This window comes from Kogia breviceps, chromosome 10 (genome assembly GCF_026419965.1).
Source record: "Kogia breviceps isolate mKogBre1 chromosome 10, mKogBre1 haplotype 1, whole genome shotgun sequence".
Taxonomy (NCBI): domain Eukaryota; kingdom Metazoa; phylum Chordata; class Mammalia; order Artiodactyla; family Physeteridae; genus Kogia; species Kogia breviceps.
Genome location: NC_081319.1, coordinates 98,577,735 through 98,594,930, shown reverse-complemented (window position 1 = coordinate 98,594,930; position 17,196 = coordinate 98,577,735). Strand labels below are relative to the sequence as shown.

General features: G+C 46.0%; 1 protein-coding gene across 1 annotated transcript; it reads left to right on the top strand.

Moving 5' to 3' along the window:
• The first annotated feature begins 2,764 nt into the window (after positions 1-2,764).
• Positions 2,765-9,761, top strand: EDN1 (endothelin 1). Its single transcript, XM_059076317.2, has 5 exons — positions 2,765-3,411; positions 4,980-5,148; positions 6,468-6,626; positions 6,783-6,896; positions 8,515-9,761. The coding sequence occupies exons 1-5, from the start codon at positions 3,348-3,350 to the stop codon at positions 8,615-8,617; spliced, it is 609 nt and encodes a 202-aa protein (XP_058932300.1). The 5' UTR covers positions 2,765-3,347; the 3' UTR covers positions 8,618-9,761.
• The last annotated feature ends 7,435 nt before the right edge of the window (positions 9,762-17,196 follow it).

The window sequence follows — 17,196 nt, the reverse complement described above, 5'->3', positions numbered from 1 at the left end:
GGTTCTTCCTCCCTCATGCTCTTGCTTCTTGGCAAAATGTTTTGTTGGGCAGCTGCCTGGCAGTAGGACAGCTGCCTTCTCTGCAGAGAAAGGGGCCCCCCTTTCCTCCTCTAGGGGGAAAAGAGGCTGCTGCAAGAGCTGGAAGTGGAGAGATGGACAGGGAAGGCAGATACCACCATTGCCCCAAGACACAAAGAAAAATGCAAACCCACACATGCACACCCACGTGAGGGTGTGTCTTGGAAACTCACGATTCAAAGAGATGGGGGCAAGGTGGGCCTTGGAGCAATGCGACCCTCCCGGATCTGAAATCCTGCGCATTGACTCGAGCAGGAGGCCCCGGGGTGACGGGTCGGGGCGGATCGCTCACTGCTGCCCGCTTTTTGTATTTATTTGTCATTCAACTAGTTCGCAGGATGACACAGGAGAGGAGGGCGGGCGGGCTGTGAGAAGGCTTGTGGCCAGTTTCATTTTGCTTCACTTCTCCACCTGATCGTTGGGCGCTGCTCGCACCTGCAGGGGCAACCTCACCGAGGTGGGTGTGGCGTCGAGAGATGGGCTTCCCTGCTGGAGCGTGGCCCACGCTGGACCTGGAGGGACTGGGAGGGGCCGGCCGGTAGTTTCCGGGGAGGAGCTGAGGACAGGTTGGTCCTGACTGTGGCCAGTGTTTTGTTCAAGTTTCCAGGAGGTTAAAAAAAAAAAAAGAGTTGGGGGCGGGGAGGGGGGCAACCCCTGCCAAGACCTATTTCCCAGGCTACCTCTCCCTCCCTGGGGGAAGCTTGGATCCTGTGAATGTGACATCAGGTCTCTTCTGCTCTCCTGTGTTCTGCGGATGGGAAGATGTCAGAACGTACTGGCCAGGGCTGAGGCCAGCAGAGCTGGCTCCCTGCTGGCTGCCACTGGGGGGAACTGTGCCCTCCCCGGCCCCTGGGGCTGGGCTGAAGCAAGCATATAGAGGGGGCGCCGAGGGCCGAAGCAGAGACCGCTGGGGACTGGGGGGAGGCGTCTCTGGGTGTGGATGTCGGGGGGAGGGTCCCTGCCTCCCCCCACCTCCACTCTGGCTGCAGTGGCTGGTTTAGGGGACAGATCTCATTACGGATCTGCTACTGCTACCGTCCCCCCAGCTGTGACTTCGAGGGATGTCCAGGGGGACCAGGTGTGCCCGGGTCCACGGCTTAGGTGCTGGGATAAAATCTGTCCTTTTGATTCTAAGGGTGAAGAATAAACAGAGAGAAGGAGGAGGAAATGATTCTGTGGGATCCTCCCGAGAACTGCAAATAAGTTCGCATTTGAATCCCTGCGTGTGCGTGGGGGGGGTGGTGGTGGTGCGGGGGTGGATTAGAGTAAAACAAGATGAGGAAATGGAAGAAGCATCTATTTGACGGTGTCCCGAGGAGCCAGACGTAGCCACATCTTTTTCGTGTGCAGGGAAGATGCTCTACCTTTATCCCAGGGGCCTCAGGCACATGGAGAACTTTGATGGAGCAAGGCAATTCTGGGCACCCCAGCTTTCTCACTTGACACATGAGGCTAATTGAAAAAGCCAGGTGTCTTACATTCATGTTCTGCTGTACACATGGCAGCATGCGCTTTCCTCCGCAGTGACTGCCCCGTGAGGACCTCAAGGCGCATTTCGTGCTTACGTAGACAGGAAATTGCTTTGAAAACATAAGCACACTATCAAAGGCGAGGTATCGTCTGCTGCCTTATTCAGGGCAGGCATTTCCTCCTTCCCAGTACTTAACCCTCTACAAGAACACCCCTTCGACTTAAAGCCAAAGGAAAACAAAGGCCCAGAAAAGCTGTCCCATGTAGGGAGAAAATGGAATATTCCGAGGGGCAACCCCGCTTTCCGTGCCATTCCCCCCTTCCTAGGCTCCCATCTCAGGCGGCTGCGTTTCCTTCTGGTATTTGGAAGCCAAGGCTGTGGCTTTTTCCCCAAACATCAGCCCCGGTAGCTCTTCGTCTCCCTCTGGTGTTGCTCGCTCGCTATTTCTTTAGATTTTGGTGCCCCGGCAAGTGGGGGATCCGGGACGGGAAGAGGGTGGGCGCAAAAAGGAAGGCTGGGGCTTCCCTGGTGGCGCCGTGGTTGGGGGTCCGCCTGCCGATGCAGGGCACACGGGTTCGTGCCCCGGTCCGGGAAGATCCCACGTGCCGCGGGGCGGCTGGGCCCGTGAGCCGTGGCCGCTGAGCCTGCGCGTCCGGAGCCTGTGCTCCGCAACGGGAGGGGCCACAACAGTGAGAAGCCCACGTACCGCATAAAAACAAAACAAACAAACAAACAAAAACAAACAAAAGAAAAGCTGATGGGGGCTTCTAATCAGCAGTCCTGAAAGGACTGGGTATGTGCCTAAGAGGACCCTTTTTTTTTTTTTTTTTTTAACTTCCTTTTCTTGCAACCCCTCTCCGATCTTTCCCCACCGTGGACGCAAAGAACTTGAGCCGAACAGCCTCGGTGGGCGGGGGCTGGAAGAAGGAGCAAAGTGCGTCCATCCATCTGCCAAAATAATCTGACCCCGAGCCGGGGGCGGGGGGAGGCGTAAGTGAAGGGGGAGAGCGTCCCCTGGACTGATCAGCACTAAGAAATCGGAGAGACATAAAAGGCAAATGAAGCGAACAACAATTAAAAAAAAAAAAAAAAAAAAACCAAAATTCCCCCGCACACAACAATACAATCTATTTAAACTGTAGCTCATACTTTTCATACCAATGGTATGACTTTTCTGGAGTCTCTCTTCTGATGCTTGAACTCCGGGGCTGGCAGCTTGCAAAGGGGAAGCAGACGGCAGCGCTGCACGGGCAGGTTTACCAAAGGTCTCCAATGGGTATTTTCTTTTTCTTAGCCCTGCCCCGAATTGTCAGACGGCGGGCGTCTGCCTCTGAAGTTAGCAGTGATTTCCTTTAGAGCCCGGCCTTATCTCCGGCTGCACGTTGCCTGGTGGTGACTAATGACACAATGACATTGTCTGGGGCTGGAATAAAATTGGAGCTGTTTACCCCCGCTCTATAGGGGTTCAGTATAAAAAGCCGGCCGAGAGCTGTCCAGGTCAGACGCGATTCTGCCTCTGCGCTGGGACCAGCGCCGCCAGGGTCCCCGGGTCCCCGTGCGCCACGGCCGCCGCCGCGTGCGTCCTCGGGCCGCTCCCACGCCTTCTGTCCTGGCAGACGCTTCTTTTTTCTCCGCGTTAAAGAGCGTTCGGGCTGAAGGATCCCTTTGAGATCCGAAGAACCCGAAGCGCTCGGAAGGAACCGAAGCTGGTTTTTTCTGCGGTTTTTTTTTTTTTTTTTTTTCCCCTTCGAGTTTAGTTCGCAGTGGGGAAGGATTTTGATCCCTTTTTTTTTCCAGAATGGATTATTTCCCCATGATTTTCGCTCTGCTGTTTGTGGCTTTCCAAGGAGCTCCAGAAGCAGGTAGGCACGTTGACTTGCAAATCCCTGAATGCTGCCGTCTTCTTTTCCACCCTAATGCTTTTCTTGCCTCTGTGTTTTCCCCCATTTCTTTTTATGACTGCTGCTCAGAAATGAAGTGTAGGGGAATTATTGCTCAAAGGTGCTTAAGTTTTCTAGTGGAAAAAAAAAAAATCCTCTGTTGAAGACCATTGCTCCTCTAGCGTTAACATAACATTATTATCATTGCCTAGTGTATTTCCTTGGCTTTTAAAAATATGACTCAATCCAAGCGAGATATAATTTAGCTAAATGTAGGTTTGCAATATCTGTGTTCATACAGGTAAAAGGACATATAGGGATTTATATCTTACTCAAATACTGCTTTAATAGTGTGTTAATGTGTGAAATATTTAAACATGTCAGCTTGAAGCCAAGGAATTTTATTCAAGTCACTCAAGCAATGTATGAGCGCAGTAAAATCACCTGCAGAACAGTCTGATGAAAACCACCCCCAGGCTGTTTCAGGGTGAAGCAGATGTTTTCTTTCAAATTGTCATTGTTGACTTTAGATTTCTTTTGGCACGTTCTTGGCACTCAGAACAGTGTGGGCTCTCTTTCCAGTTTTATTCACCTGTCTTGGGAGGGAAGCTGGGGTAAATCTTGGCTGCTGAAGGATTTAGATAGTATGTGTGCGTCTGCCCGTTTCCCTCGTTTAGGGTCAGTGCACTTTTTTGTCTTTTCATGACCCTGGCTGAAGAGAAAGGATGTCAAGGGAATGAAAATCCTGGAATGTGTCTGATCATTTGAAATGTACAAAATTAGGCAGATAAGCTGCCTGGCTAGCTTGTCAGTGAGAGGAAGCCCGCTGCCGTGGGGAAGGGGAGACGGCAAATCCCTCGCACACCGTCCTGCTCCGGGGATTCAGAACTCAAAACCCACGGGACCTTGCCTGGGTCCCCGGAGCTGCTGCTCAGTTTTCCCTTAGGTCAGTGGTTTTATTGTAGGGCTGATTTCTCTTCTCTCTCTCCAATCACCTCCCCGAAGCTCTGCACCTCCACCTAAGTTCAAGAGGTGTGTCTCATCTGGGTCACTCCCGGCCTTACACAAGGTGTGAAGTGGTGGGTACTGCCCGAAACGGAAGGTCATCCCGCATGAGGAAGTGGCTCTGAGTCTAGGAAAAGGCAGTATGATTTATTTAGTTTCGGGTTTTTGGTCATCAGCCAATTTTAAGCCACTGTAGGTTGTGCTAAGTTCCACGCGGAAGCCAACCCAAATGTCTAGCAGGCAGTATTTCTAAGCATTTCCTTGAAGGCTGCTTCAAGGGGCTGGTAGGTCCCTTTTCAGGTGGTTGTTTCTCCTGCACTTGTATAATCTCTCTGAAGGTGGATAAGCCAGTGGCGATAAAGGTGAAGTCACGTTAAGGAGGGAAAATAATAGAGTCCTTTTTGCTCTGTGTTTCTTGCTGGAGGCCGGCTGGGTGCTTCACCTGCTTTTATCTGCTCTGCTAGATGTGGCCTCGATGCTGTGACCCGTGTGCCTTCGGGCCTCGGGGGTGTCACTGCCCACTGACCTGCTCTTTCTCTCCCCAGCGGTCCTGGGCGCCGAGCTCAGCACAGGAGCCGAGAGCAGAGGGGAGGAGCCCTCTCCCAGTGCGCCCTGGAGGCCCCGCCGGGCCAAGCGCTGCTCCTGCTCTTCCCTGATGGATAAAGAGTGTGTCTACTTCTGCCACCTGGACATCATTTGGGTCAACACTCCAGAGTGAGTCTCTAGAGGGCGTCGTTACTCTAGGCTTCCTCCCCTCCGGCTTCACGGGAGACTGGAGCCCAGTGACTCGCGTTACTTTGGGGTTCGGACCCTGAAGGTAGCATTTCTGACCACATGAAAGTGCCCCAGTGGGCAAAGGCCCCTCGGGAGGCTGCCGCTTGTCTCGGGGGAGAAACCTGGTGTTGGGCCTCCGGGGAGAATGTTCTCCATTGGGGTCTGCCCGGGTTTAGGGCAAACGTTGCTGAGGTCATATATATGTGGCTTGGTCCAACCCGTGCTTCTCATGGGAGGGTATAGAGTTAAGAGGGCAGAAAGGATTATAGAGAGTTACAGTCTGATGTCTTTATCTGACTTCTAGAAAAACTAAGACCCGAAATGTTGAAGTCACTTGCCAGGATGGATTTATGGTAGAGCAAGACCTAGAACTTGGGTGTCTCGACTCCCCCATTTGGAAAAGCCTATTTCAACACAGCAATAGAAACACGGTCCTTAGAGTTCCCTTCTGCCTCCCGAGTGAAGAAAGCAGTTTCCCCCATCTCCCCCTGAAAAGTAGTTCACCCATCAGAAGGAATCCTAAACAAAAATACAGTGATTGTGCCTGCGGTGTCCCGTTATGGTGAGGGGTGACCGAGATCCAAACAAAATCAAATCAAACCAAACAAAAACCACAGCGAGCCTCATACTTAGTAAGGTGATACTTCCAAAGGGAGGCCTTTATCCTTTGGGTGAGAATCGCAATGGATACACTGGAAATTACCGGACAGCCTTCTGGCGAGGAGTCCCTCTTCAGTCGTATGATAATCACCAAATCACAGGAGGTGTGCAAACCTGGCGTGAACCGTGCACGCAGTAGTGTGTCTACCCCAGCCTCCTCAGGGGGCCCTTTTAGCATGATCATGTATCACTTGAATTGAAAATGGGTTTTCGAAATCTTGTGAGTCATGGTTTTGCATGGAAGTTCCCCGCCCCCACTCCCAAGACCTGTTAACTAAGTAGAGAGTCAGAAAAAGGAAGAAAATATGAAACAGATACCAAAGCAGAGATGTCATAATTTCGGCCAAAAAGACAAGGCTGCTGTGTTGACAGTTGACATGGAATTTCATTGACTTAGAAAAACTGATTTTCTCCTGAGGGGGTCCACACACTTGGGGCCGTTGATGGCATGTGATCCCGACCGTTAGCAACATTTGATTCTTCTGAGTTTCGCTGCCAAATCCTGTGGTGTGAGCGCCTTAGGAGCTTGCCCCAAAGAATGCAACCTTTGGAGACGATCAGTTATGCTCATAACTTTTGTTCCTCTCTTTCCACGATAGGCACATTGTTCCGTATGGACTCGGAAGCCCCTCTAGGTCCAAGCGATCCTTAAAGGATTTCTTTCCTACAAAGGCAACAGACCACAGGAAGAGATGCCAATGTGCTAGCCAAAAAGACAAGAAGTGCTGGAATTTTTGCCAAGCAGGAAAAGAACTCAGGTGAGTAGAAACACCTTTGTTTTCCTTCGGTTTTATGCCCTCATGACCGTCTTCCTCTTATGATGCTGTCTTCTCGTTTAAAAGAGATTAACAGAGGCATTGAGAACAACTGAAGTTCCTAGTGCTGAAATGTTCTCCCTATGTGTATTTTGACAGGGACCAAGACACCATGGAGAAAGGCTGGAATAAACAAAAGAAAGGGAAAGACTGTTCCAAGCTTGGAGAGAAGAGTCTTCACCAGCAGCTGGTGGAGGGAAGGAAAATAAGAAGGTAAGAGGCTCCTAAGAACAGCTGGCCCCCGTCACCTATGAATGGTCTACTCTCCTAGTCATTCCTGCCTTGATGGGAGAAAGGCCCAGAGGACAGTAACAAAGAAAAGGGGAATCTTTGTATTCTCTAGATTAAAGAGAGCAAAGGAATCCCTCTCAAATGTTTTCCTGAAGGCCTTGAATGCAGACTGCTGCCCTCTGTACACTTTGGTGATTTTTAGCACACACACCACTCACCCTAAAGGTAGATTTTTCCAAACAAAAGCTATCTAGAGACACCTTTGTCATTTGGTCACATCTAGTTTTCGCCTCTCTGAGTCAATCTATTTACAGCTTTCCCTGAGAAATTAAAAATCCTTTCAGGGAAAGTTTTTTTTTCTTTTTAATTAAAGTGTCACATATAATCAAATTCTTCAAAACATAGCAGTTATTCAAATGGCCAAAGGGAAAATAAAGTCATTCGGCAGGATTGGTGAGAGTTAGAACGTGCCATTTTTCAGGTTTATTTATTTACTTTTTCAATAGGGAAATGCATTTGGTGGAAACCCAATGTCATTCCCCAAAGCTTTCTCATTTTTAAATCATGAGCTGGGATCTGGATTAGTAATACCGTAGGATTGCTCTGAGCAGTTTTATAGTGATAACTCTTCCAAATCCTAAACATTTGGGAATTCACAAGCTGCAGGGAGGAATCCTGCTTTCAGATCCGCCCCATATTCTACGTTTCCCTATCATGGTCAGTGGCAACTTTTCCTGGAAATCCAGTGGCAAGAAGTCCTAGGATCCAAGTATTATGAGCACAGGCCTGGCGGTCGTGAATGACTTCTGAGTTGTTTATGACTGATATGGGGCCATCCTCAGCGCTCCCCCTGTGCTGGTGAAGTTTCCATATTTATAACCTCAGGCCACTAGTGTGCCTTCAGATCGCAAGATTACGTAAATCACCGTTTCTGGACTGACTTGGAAATCATTTTTTTTTTTTTTCTATTAGCTTCCATTGCATCAACTATTAAATCAATGTTACAGTCCTTCCCTTTTTCTTTCTCCTAGAAAAAGAAAACATGAAACCTGCAAAAACGAATTTTTTTTTAATTGCCGTAGAATATTGTTTGGGGCCTGCCCGTAGGCCTCCTCTTTTTGAATTTCTTTCCCATGAAGCCCCCTTCAATTTCTTATGTGATTTAAGAAGACACTCTTGGCTGTTTGAAACCTCTGCTGAATGAGTCTCTCCATAGAATCCCACAGGGATTGGGATAGTGCTTGGGATAGGGCTAAAGAAGAAAAGAGAATATCTCTAGTTGACCTTAAAAATTGTACTTTAAAATTGTATTTAATACCCAATTCCCTTTAGATATGATCACATCGCCCCTACTCTTGCTGTTCACCACCCCACTCACCGCCATTCTAGGCATAAGAGGTAGTTTATTTTCACTTGAGGTTAGCAGAGTAACATGTGGTTTTGGTTGGAGGTGAAAGTTCAGGATCCAGATTTAGATCTGTTTTCGCCAGATTCTAATTTTAGATGTTTCTTTTGCCTAGGAATGATTTTTGTAAAAAAAAAAAAAAAAAAAAAAAAAAAGTAATAATAACATTTGTTTTCTCTTGTCTGGTTTTAATAGGTTGGAGGCCATGAGCAACAGCATCAAAACATCTTTTCATATTGCCAAGGTGAAAGCCAAGCTCTACAGAGATAAGAAAGTGACCTACAACCGAACACACTGATGGCAGGTTGTCGGGGCCTGTCTGAAGCCTTCTCATCCACCGAGAGCCCTGGGCCTGACTCTGCGCTCTCCCCACGTGGCTGGGATCAGAGTAAACGCATCCTCCCTGCTTAGACCACTTCTCGATCCAGACTAGCACAGGACCAGCGCCCTGGGTGCAAACATTCCAGGAAAGGTTAAGGAGTCCCCCAGCCCGCCTTCATTTGCCTCAATCAGTGGGAACTGCTTTCGTTTCTGTCCTCCTTTGGGGTGACAGCGGGCTACGCAAAGAAGGCAGAGAGATGCAGTGACCTGCCAATTAGGGTGGCCTCCTCCTAGGGGGAGGAGGAGGAGAGGAGATTCCACTTGCGGGCGGAGTTCCCAAAGAGGTTCCGAAAGGCGTGTTTGTGTCTCACTCAGGCGCCTGGCACATTTCAGGGAGAAACTCCAAAGTCCCTGCAAAGATTTTTCTAGGGAATGCACAAATTGAAAACACTCTAAGGACGAACACTCGAGTCAAAAAAAAAAAAAAAAAAAAAAAAAAAGACTTTGTTGTTTTAATTCATAAAATGCAAAACTGAAAGAAACTGTTACTACTGTAAATCAGGATGAGTTTCACGCATATGAGTCTACCTCACCTATATTGCACTCTGGCAAAGTGTTTCCCCACCTTTAATTATTGCTTCCCCAAACTCTTCTCCTTCTAAAATCTCCACACTAAGCCCTAGCCTCATGGAAGTCTGTCTAATGTGTCAATAGTAGATATAACATTTTCAGGGTAATCTACTAGCCCTGTTCCATAAGAAAAGAAAGATCAATTGAATCAGGAGATTCCCTTACCTTGATTTTTGGAAACACAACGGTATAGGATTGTTTAGGAGAGACACTGAAGGGTAAACATTGGTGATGATATAAAGCAGTCAAATTATTTCCCTTTTTGTAACTGGCTCATGGAAGAGGTTGGATTACATTTTGATGTACTTATTTTTTTATAGATATTTATATTCATACAATTTATTCCTTATATTTACCATGTTAAATATATGTCTGGGCAGGCCATATTGGTCTATGTATTTTTTTTAATGTATTTCTGAATGAAATTGAGAAAATGCTTTGTTTTGCCTGTCAAGGTAATGACTTTAGAAAATAAATATTTTTTTTCCCTACTGTACTGACTTTGAATCATTTCTGAAATTTCTGAGAAGTGGGCCAAAGTGGTAAGAATTAAGTAGGGGGGGCGACTAGAGATGGTTTCTTGGAAAGGTGACAATTAGAAGGAAAAGAATCATGGCTAATGAAAACAAGAATTTGATTTATATCTTAAAAGTTGCCTTTAGATTGCATTAAGCTAAAAACAAAACAAAAACCCAGCTTTCACACCTCTGTCTTTCGCTGCATAGCCGCCTCTGCTTCCCCTTCACCTGCAAACTCTCCAGGGGATTTATCCATTAGCTATGCTTTGGCTATTAGACGGGATCCAACAGTTTAAGCTGATGATGTGGTGAGAGGTGCTTTCTCCATGTTAATAGACCTGAAGGAAGCAATGGCCAGGCGACCTCCCCAAAGGTACCTAATTATACACATTCCACACCAGAGCTGCTTTGAGAAAATGACCTGCTCAGAGCAAGTGAGGGCTCCCACTGGCTTTTTCTTTGCTCAGATTAAGAAGTGTGTTTATTGAGGAACACCAAGCACCTTCGCTCTTTCATGGTAGCGCAGGACTGGACACGTGCCCTTGGAGCCAGAGATACCAAATGGTGATTCTGGGCCTCCTGCATCTCGGCACCTCCCTCCTCCCCACTTGGCCTTGGCTGACCTGCCAGCCCGTTGGGGAGACCAGTGCTGCAAATGGTTGTTACCAACAGAAGCCCATCAGAGCTTGATCAGCTTCTGAGAAGCTTCACCGCCTTTCTCTAACAGTGTTTGAAAGAATGCCTGACATTCCTCAAATAGTAGCTCACGGGGATGCTGTTGTCCAAACAGTGACACATCTGAAGGATGTTAAATAACAGTCTTCAGGTGTGCAGAGCCAGTGTCCTGGGCAGACTTTCTATCTTTACTGGCATTGTTTTTCATCTTTCACTTTTTTGTTTTTAGGAGACAGTCCAGTGTCTTTGGGGAATTGCTTAGAAAACTCATTTCATCTAGCGAACTGTTACTCGGTGTGCGGTTCTCAAGAGGAGGGTGAAGTTGTGTCCACATTGACAAGGGACTTGGCCTGAACTTAGCCCCTGTTAATCTTGAGCAACCATTCCATCCCCTGTGGCATCATGAATTTCCTCATCCGTTAAATGAAAAAGGGGAGGAATGTCTCTAAAACTCCAAGAGCGAGCCTGAGATGGCAGGAAGAGTGGAGGGGACAGGAAAGGGTGAAGATCTGAGCTTGGAGGACACGGAGCTAGTATATTTAAGAGGGAGTTGGCATGGGAAGAAGCCACTAAGCAAAAGTAAAACAGGGCAAGCAACGGTGATGAGATTTTCCTTGTCTATTCTTTTTTAAGAATATTTTTTTATTATTCAGACTTTTAAATCCTCTTCCCCGATGCTTTCTGCCTCAGTAACCAGCAAGAAAAGTAAAAAAGTGTGAAGCAGCGCCCCTAGGGCATGAGGGTCAGTACTAAAATACGTTGGAAGGTTCATAGGAAATAAATATTTTTGGAGTATGTAGGAAAGATTGACTATTACTCAAGGATCATGCCAGCTCGAGGAGTGAATTGACGGCCCGGTCTGTCAGGCTTCCTGCTGCTCTTCCACTAAAAGCATGGTTTCTGGAAGCCCACTTAGAACAGATTTCTCTCTTCACACTAACGAACAGGCAGAGCTTTGATCTCAGGGATCCAAGGACCCGAGGCTCCTGGGTGGGGAGAGGTGAACTTTGGTGAAGGGAGAAGTGCTCACTCCAGGGATACGTCATTTTCACTCCAGGGATTGGCTTCTTTTGTGATGGAAACGATTGGCTTTTATCCTGCCTGTGCTTCCCTGAAATACTCAGGGTATTAGACTAAGAAACGAAGTAGAGTTCTCACAGCTCCACGTATTACATTAAGCAGGGGTTCCCTCAGGAAAGAAAGAGCAATCTTTGGTCTTTCCAGGGGAGAAAGCCAAGGCCCAGAGACGGAAGTGACTTACCTAAGGTCACACAGCAAGCTGTAGCATCTCTGGAGCCTGAACCCTTGAGCACGGCTGTTTCACTCAGAGGCACCTAGAAGTCAGTGGAGACAGACACCCAAGCCAACCTCATTAGAGGGTTCTAGGCGGTAAAACAGGATCGCTCTTCACAAAAGCTTTGCCTTCCAGCCTCACAGATGACGGTTGCCAGATCCATCCTTTTTATTACTCTCTCAGGAATATCAATGTGCCCCTGATCCCCGGTCGCAAACATTTTAGTTGTAAAATATTTGTTTACTACATCATCCTCGAGACGCCAACACACAGCAGACAAATTACTATAATGTACAATGCCAGCCTCCGAATCTGGTGCCATGAGTGCTTCATTGACAACTTCTGGAAACAGATCTAACGCACGGGAAGAAATTGCAGTGATGAATGCCATGGCAGAGGCAATAGCGTTTCCTCAAATCCCGGGTGGTAATGAGAGAAAGATCTAGGGCTGGTGCCATTGGATAATGAAGAGAGAAGGGCCTCAGCCTTGGGGGTCACGGACTGATGGACGTGGCGCACGCCAAGCCCGACGGGCAACGTGCTCTTGAGAGGCAGCACATCGGGAATCTGACGCGCAGTTTTGCTGGTTCAGAGTCTTCTGCAGCTTATTTTTCTCTTTCATATTCTGAATCATTCCAGGCCTCCACCCTAAACTGCTGTGGAAATATCCAGGGATGAAATTAACAATAGCCATCACTGGCATGGAGTGGGTACTGATAGGGACAGAGCCGGGGGGTGGTTCTGTGGCCCCCAGGCCACCAGGTTTCTGGGGGTCCCCAGCTAGGCCAGATGTCAAACCTCCAGGTGTTCGATTGTGGGAAGGTCCAGCCATCTGAGAAGGCATAGGCAGCCAGGATGGAATTTCCAGATTTCTTGCTTCTACGGCTATTTATCAGCCATTATGAAAGTATTGCAACAATAGCCAAGACATGGAAGCAACCTGAATGTCCATCGACAGATGAATGGATAAAGAAGATGTGGTATATTTATACAATGGAGTATTACTCAGCCATTAAAAAGAATGAAATAATGCCATTTGCAGCGTCATGGATGGACCTAGAGATGATCATACTAAGTGAAGTAAGTCAGACAGAGAAAGACAGATATCATACGTAGAATCTAAAAAAAGGATGCGCATGAATTTATTTACAAAACAGAAACATAGAGAGAATGAACTTCTGGTTACCAGGGGTAAGGGTGTTGGGGGAGGGGTAGATTGGGAGTTTGAGATTGACATGTATACGCTGCTATACGTAAAATAGATAACCAACAAGGACCTGCTATATAACATGGGGAAGTCTGCTCAGTATTCTATAATAACCTAAACGGGAAAAGAATTTGAAAAAGAATAGACACATTTATATGTATAACTGAATCACCTTGCTGTACACCTGAAACTAACACAGCACTGTAAATCAACTCTACTCTAATATAAAATAAAATTTAAAAAAAACTAATATAGTCTCACTGGTCCATGAACCTGTGCATATCCGACTTGGAAGTATCAAAACTCTTGGTCAATTATCTTCTTGACATTCACCGCGTGGGCCTGCTTTTTCTTCACACCTGCTGAAGTTTAGCCCCACGTCTTTCTGTCCTTGGACCTTTGTTGTCTGCTGCATTTTCATCCCTCTGTATCACCCTCTCACTCTCCATGGCCCCCTCACTCATACAATGACCTCCTTTGGTAGAAGTGGAAATACTTTAAGGTATTCTTCGTCTCCTTGGAGGTTTATAGAAGGACAGTTTTATGGTGGCCTAAACTGGGGTCTGCCTCAGACCAGAACTTGCTAGGGTCTTAGATCTGCTCTAGGATTCACATGAAGGAGCTACCTGTAAGGCTGGGTCTTTGCCTCTTAGATTAACTTTGGACCCTGAAAGGGTGGCCAGATAATTTCTCATTAAAACGGGGACACTTTGGATAGTCCTTGGTGATGTTCTTAAAAATGACCACAGACTGTCATGGGCAAGCTGGGACATATGGTCACCGTAGGACAGGAGAAGCCTTAAAGGAGGTCAGAATTTCAGACCCACCTTGATCTCTTAGCGATGACCTGGACCTTGGTCTGTTTAAGCAAACTCAATGTCTATATCTCTTTATCTGCAGATCAGGCGAGGCCAGAGAACTTTCACCTTTTCTAGGGCCTCCAGCCTTGAGTATGGAATTTCATGCATAATATATCACTGAATTAATAAATGTACAGATGGGTTACAGGGTTCAGTAAGAGAGGGGCAAAGGCAATAATGAGACTAGCCTACAGAAGATTTATAAGACCCATTTATAGGGATCTCTTTAGAGAGTTTGCATAGGTAAAATAGTCCTTTATTCAAGCTACACTTTAGCAGTCATGGTCTCAATTGGGTGAGTCTTTCTATTTCTTTGTACTCCAGTTCACCCTGCCTATCAACATCCTCATAATAACCTTCCCCAAGTGCTTCAATCATAATTTCCATAAATGCACAGATAGAAAGAACTTAAAAATAAAGGATGTTATATTTTCCCATCTCAAAAAGTCTCCCATTATGCCATTCTCAGCTTATAGAACAAAAAAATGTTACCTACTGACAGTGAGCAAAGAGAAGGACCAGACTGAAAGAAAGGTTAGAAAGAGGTACGATAATTTGAGTTCTTAATTCTTTATTACGAATATCTTCAAACCTAGCCAACATTTGAGAGAATAGTATAATTAAACCCAGTATACCCATCATACAGGGTTAACGGTTGTCAAGATTTGACTGATACAGTTTCACCTCTACCGACACTCTGTCCTCCATTCCTGGATGACTTTGAAGCAATCCCAGGTGTCATTGTCCCATCTTGTGACAATATTTCAATATGGATATAATGCATTTGATATGCTGTGTTCAACCAAGTAAAATGTGAAATAGCCAATTGGATATGGGGGTCTGGAGCTTTAGAGGGATTGAACAATAAATGTCCCCGGACCTCATGGGACCCATCATAACACAGGAAACAAATATGTTACCAGCTAACATTTATGCAGTGCTTACTGTATGCCAGATACTCTTTTGAGAGGTTTGCAGGAATCAACTCATTTCCTCCTTAACTATCACCCTGTGAGGTAGGTTTTTTTTTTAAATTTATTATTTGTTTATTTATTTTTGGCTATGTTGGGTCTTCGTTGCTGCGCGAGGGCTTTCTCTAGTTGTGGCAAGCGGGGGCCACTCTTCGTTGCAGTGCGCAGACCTCTCACTATCGCGGCCTCTCTTGTTGCGGAGCACAGGCTCCAGATGCGCAGGCTCAGTAGTTGTGGCTCACAGGCCCAGTTGCTCCGCGGCATGTGGGATCTTCCCAGACCAGGGCTCGAACCCGTGTCCCCTGCATTGGCAGGCAGATTCTCAACCACTGCGCCACCAGGGAAGCCCTAAGGTAGGTACTTTTATTTGCCCTGTTTTATGGATGAGGAAACTCAGGGACAGATTAAATAGTAACTTCCCCAAGGTCAGGCAGCTAATTAAGAGACAGAGCTTCGTATGACCCAGATAAACTAGTTCACTATGCTTTGTGACTAAGAAGAATACAGCGATAGAAGTTACACTGTGGGATAGGAACAAGTCCTATGATGGTGCAAAAGTGACAGTGATCCATTCTGCGTGGGGGTGAAGACAGGAAGTGTGATGGGTTCTTGGGAAGATACTGTGAGGATGGACCTTGACCCTTACCTAAGCAAGAAAGCACCTGAGAGATTTATAACTCAATCAAAAGTATAGATGAGTCTCAATAAAATGCTTCATCTACAGAGGACTTGATAAGAAGAACGTAGCCTAACATGCTATCTCATCAAGAGGTAATTTATCTTACTATGATTCAGAAAGGATAATTAATTCAATGATACTGAAAATCTTCAAGCATCACAACCACAAGAAAGTGAATAAAAATTTCATTTTCCTAAGTGACATTGATATTTTCTGCTAAAGTATCCTGCTAAAACCCAGAAAGGGTAATTAATTCAATGATATTGAAAATCCTTAAAGAGCATAAGAACAGCAAATGGGACTAAAATCTCTTAATTTCAAGTGGCATCAACTGGATTGAAATTTGGGGACATGCCTTTAAAAATAAAAAGAAATCAATTTGAATAGATTTCAACTAAATTTAGAAAATTTATCTAAACTTGTGGCTAATAAGATGAAATGATTCCACTAGAAGTCTCTGTATTTAACCAAATGTAGAATTTATTGTATAGTTCAGGTACTCTGCTATTCTCTTACTGTTTGTCACATGGTCATAAATGTCCTTTCACATGTTGAGAATTCCCACTTGATATATAGGTAGGGATTGCTGTCAACTTAAATGTCTTCTTCAGGCTTGAAGAATTTTCTAAGATGCCATTAGCAATCACCTTGCTATGAACATTTCTCACTGGTTTGTTTCCCCCCATAACTAGTTCATTTTGCTCTGATCAATGGCCATCCGTGGTGTTCCTCAGTTTGGTGAAAGACAAGATGCACAGGGCAAATAAGATGATTCTATGCAGCCTACTACAATAAAGACAATCCTCATTAAGAAAGAGTATTTCAAGAGAAGGAAGGGGGCTTGGGATTTTATAGAAGCAGGTAAACAAGGAAGTTGCCCTTGAGTCTTATGGGAGTCACGAGAGGGATGGAGATGGTCTTCTCTGAATCGCTGAGAAGGGATGGAGGGGAATATGAGAGAGGCAGGGTCCTTTGAGGTTAGCTGGAGGGGGACTTCTTGACTTTTGCTTTTGGGGAACACAGGGCTCAGGTAAAGTTCAACATTGTTCGTTTCCTCTTTTTGTTCAAGATGAACATACATCTTCACTGAACAACTAGGCAATAATCCTAAACCTTCTGAGTGAGATGAAGCAAAGTCCCAGATATAATTTCTCAAGGAGTCTTCATGTTGCTACTGTAAAAGCAGCTGAACTACCTGTACAGAAGTGATGGTTAAGGTCTGTGGTTTTAGGGTCCTAGAGATCAGACTCCTTAACAGAAGGATGCCTAAAATGAAGAAGAGAAATGTTAAAGATTGTATTAATATAAAGAGCCAAGAATTGAACCTGAAGGTTAACAAGCCCAGTGGATTCCAGGAGGTCAGTGGAGGAACATCTTCCAGTTATGCAGTACTGCTAAGCGAGTTTCTTGGAGATCTTGAGCTAGGATGTTGGTGTTTTTGGTCATGTTGTCTACAGGGTATACCTGACCCTAGAATTCCACTAGGCTTGCCGAATGGTCCAGTCAGTGCCTTTTCTGGGGAGAAATCAGACCCATGAATGGTCTTCTATGGTGGTCAGTCCTTCAAAGTACATATCAAGCCATTGGGCTTTAGCTCACAGGGCTTCTGCAAATCCTAGGGAAAAAGACCAGGCAACCAGGAGTCCCATAGGGACCTAGGGTAATCTGGTTTTAGTTCTCAGTGACACAGAGACAAGCAGCAGGGAGAAAAATTGAAAACAT

Bases quoted from the DNA above. Each gene is read 5' to 3' on its own strand.
- EDN1 (XM_059076317.2), top strand. From the start codon at position 3,348: ATGGATTATTTCCCCATGATTTTCGCTCTGCTGTTTGTGGCTTTCCAA. The intron at 3,412-4,979 runs GTAGGCACGTTG...TTCTCTCCCCAG, and splicing joins CCAAGGAGCTCCAGAAGCAG to CGGTCCTGGGCGCCGAGCTC. The intron at 6,897-8,514 runs GTAAGAGGCTCC...TGGTTTTAATAG, and splicing joins GAGGGAAGGAAAATAAGAAG to GTTGGAGGCCATGAGCAACA.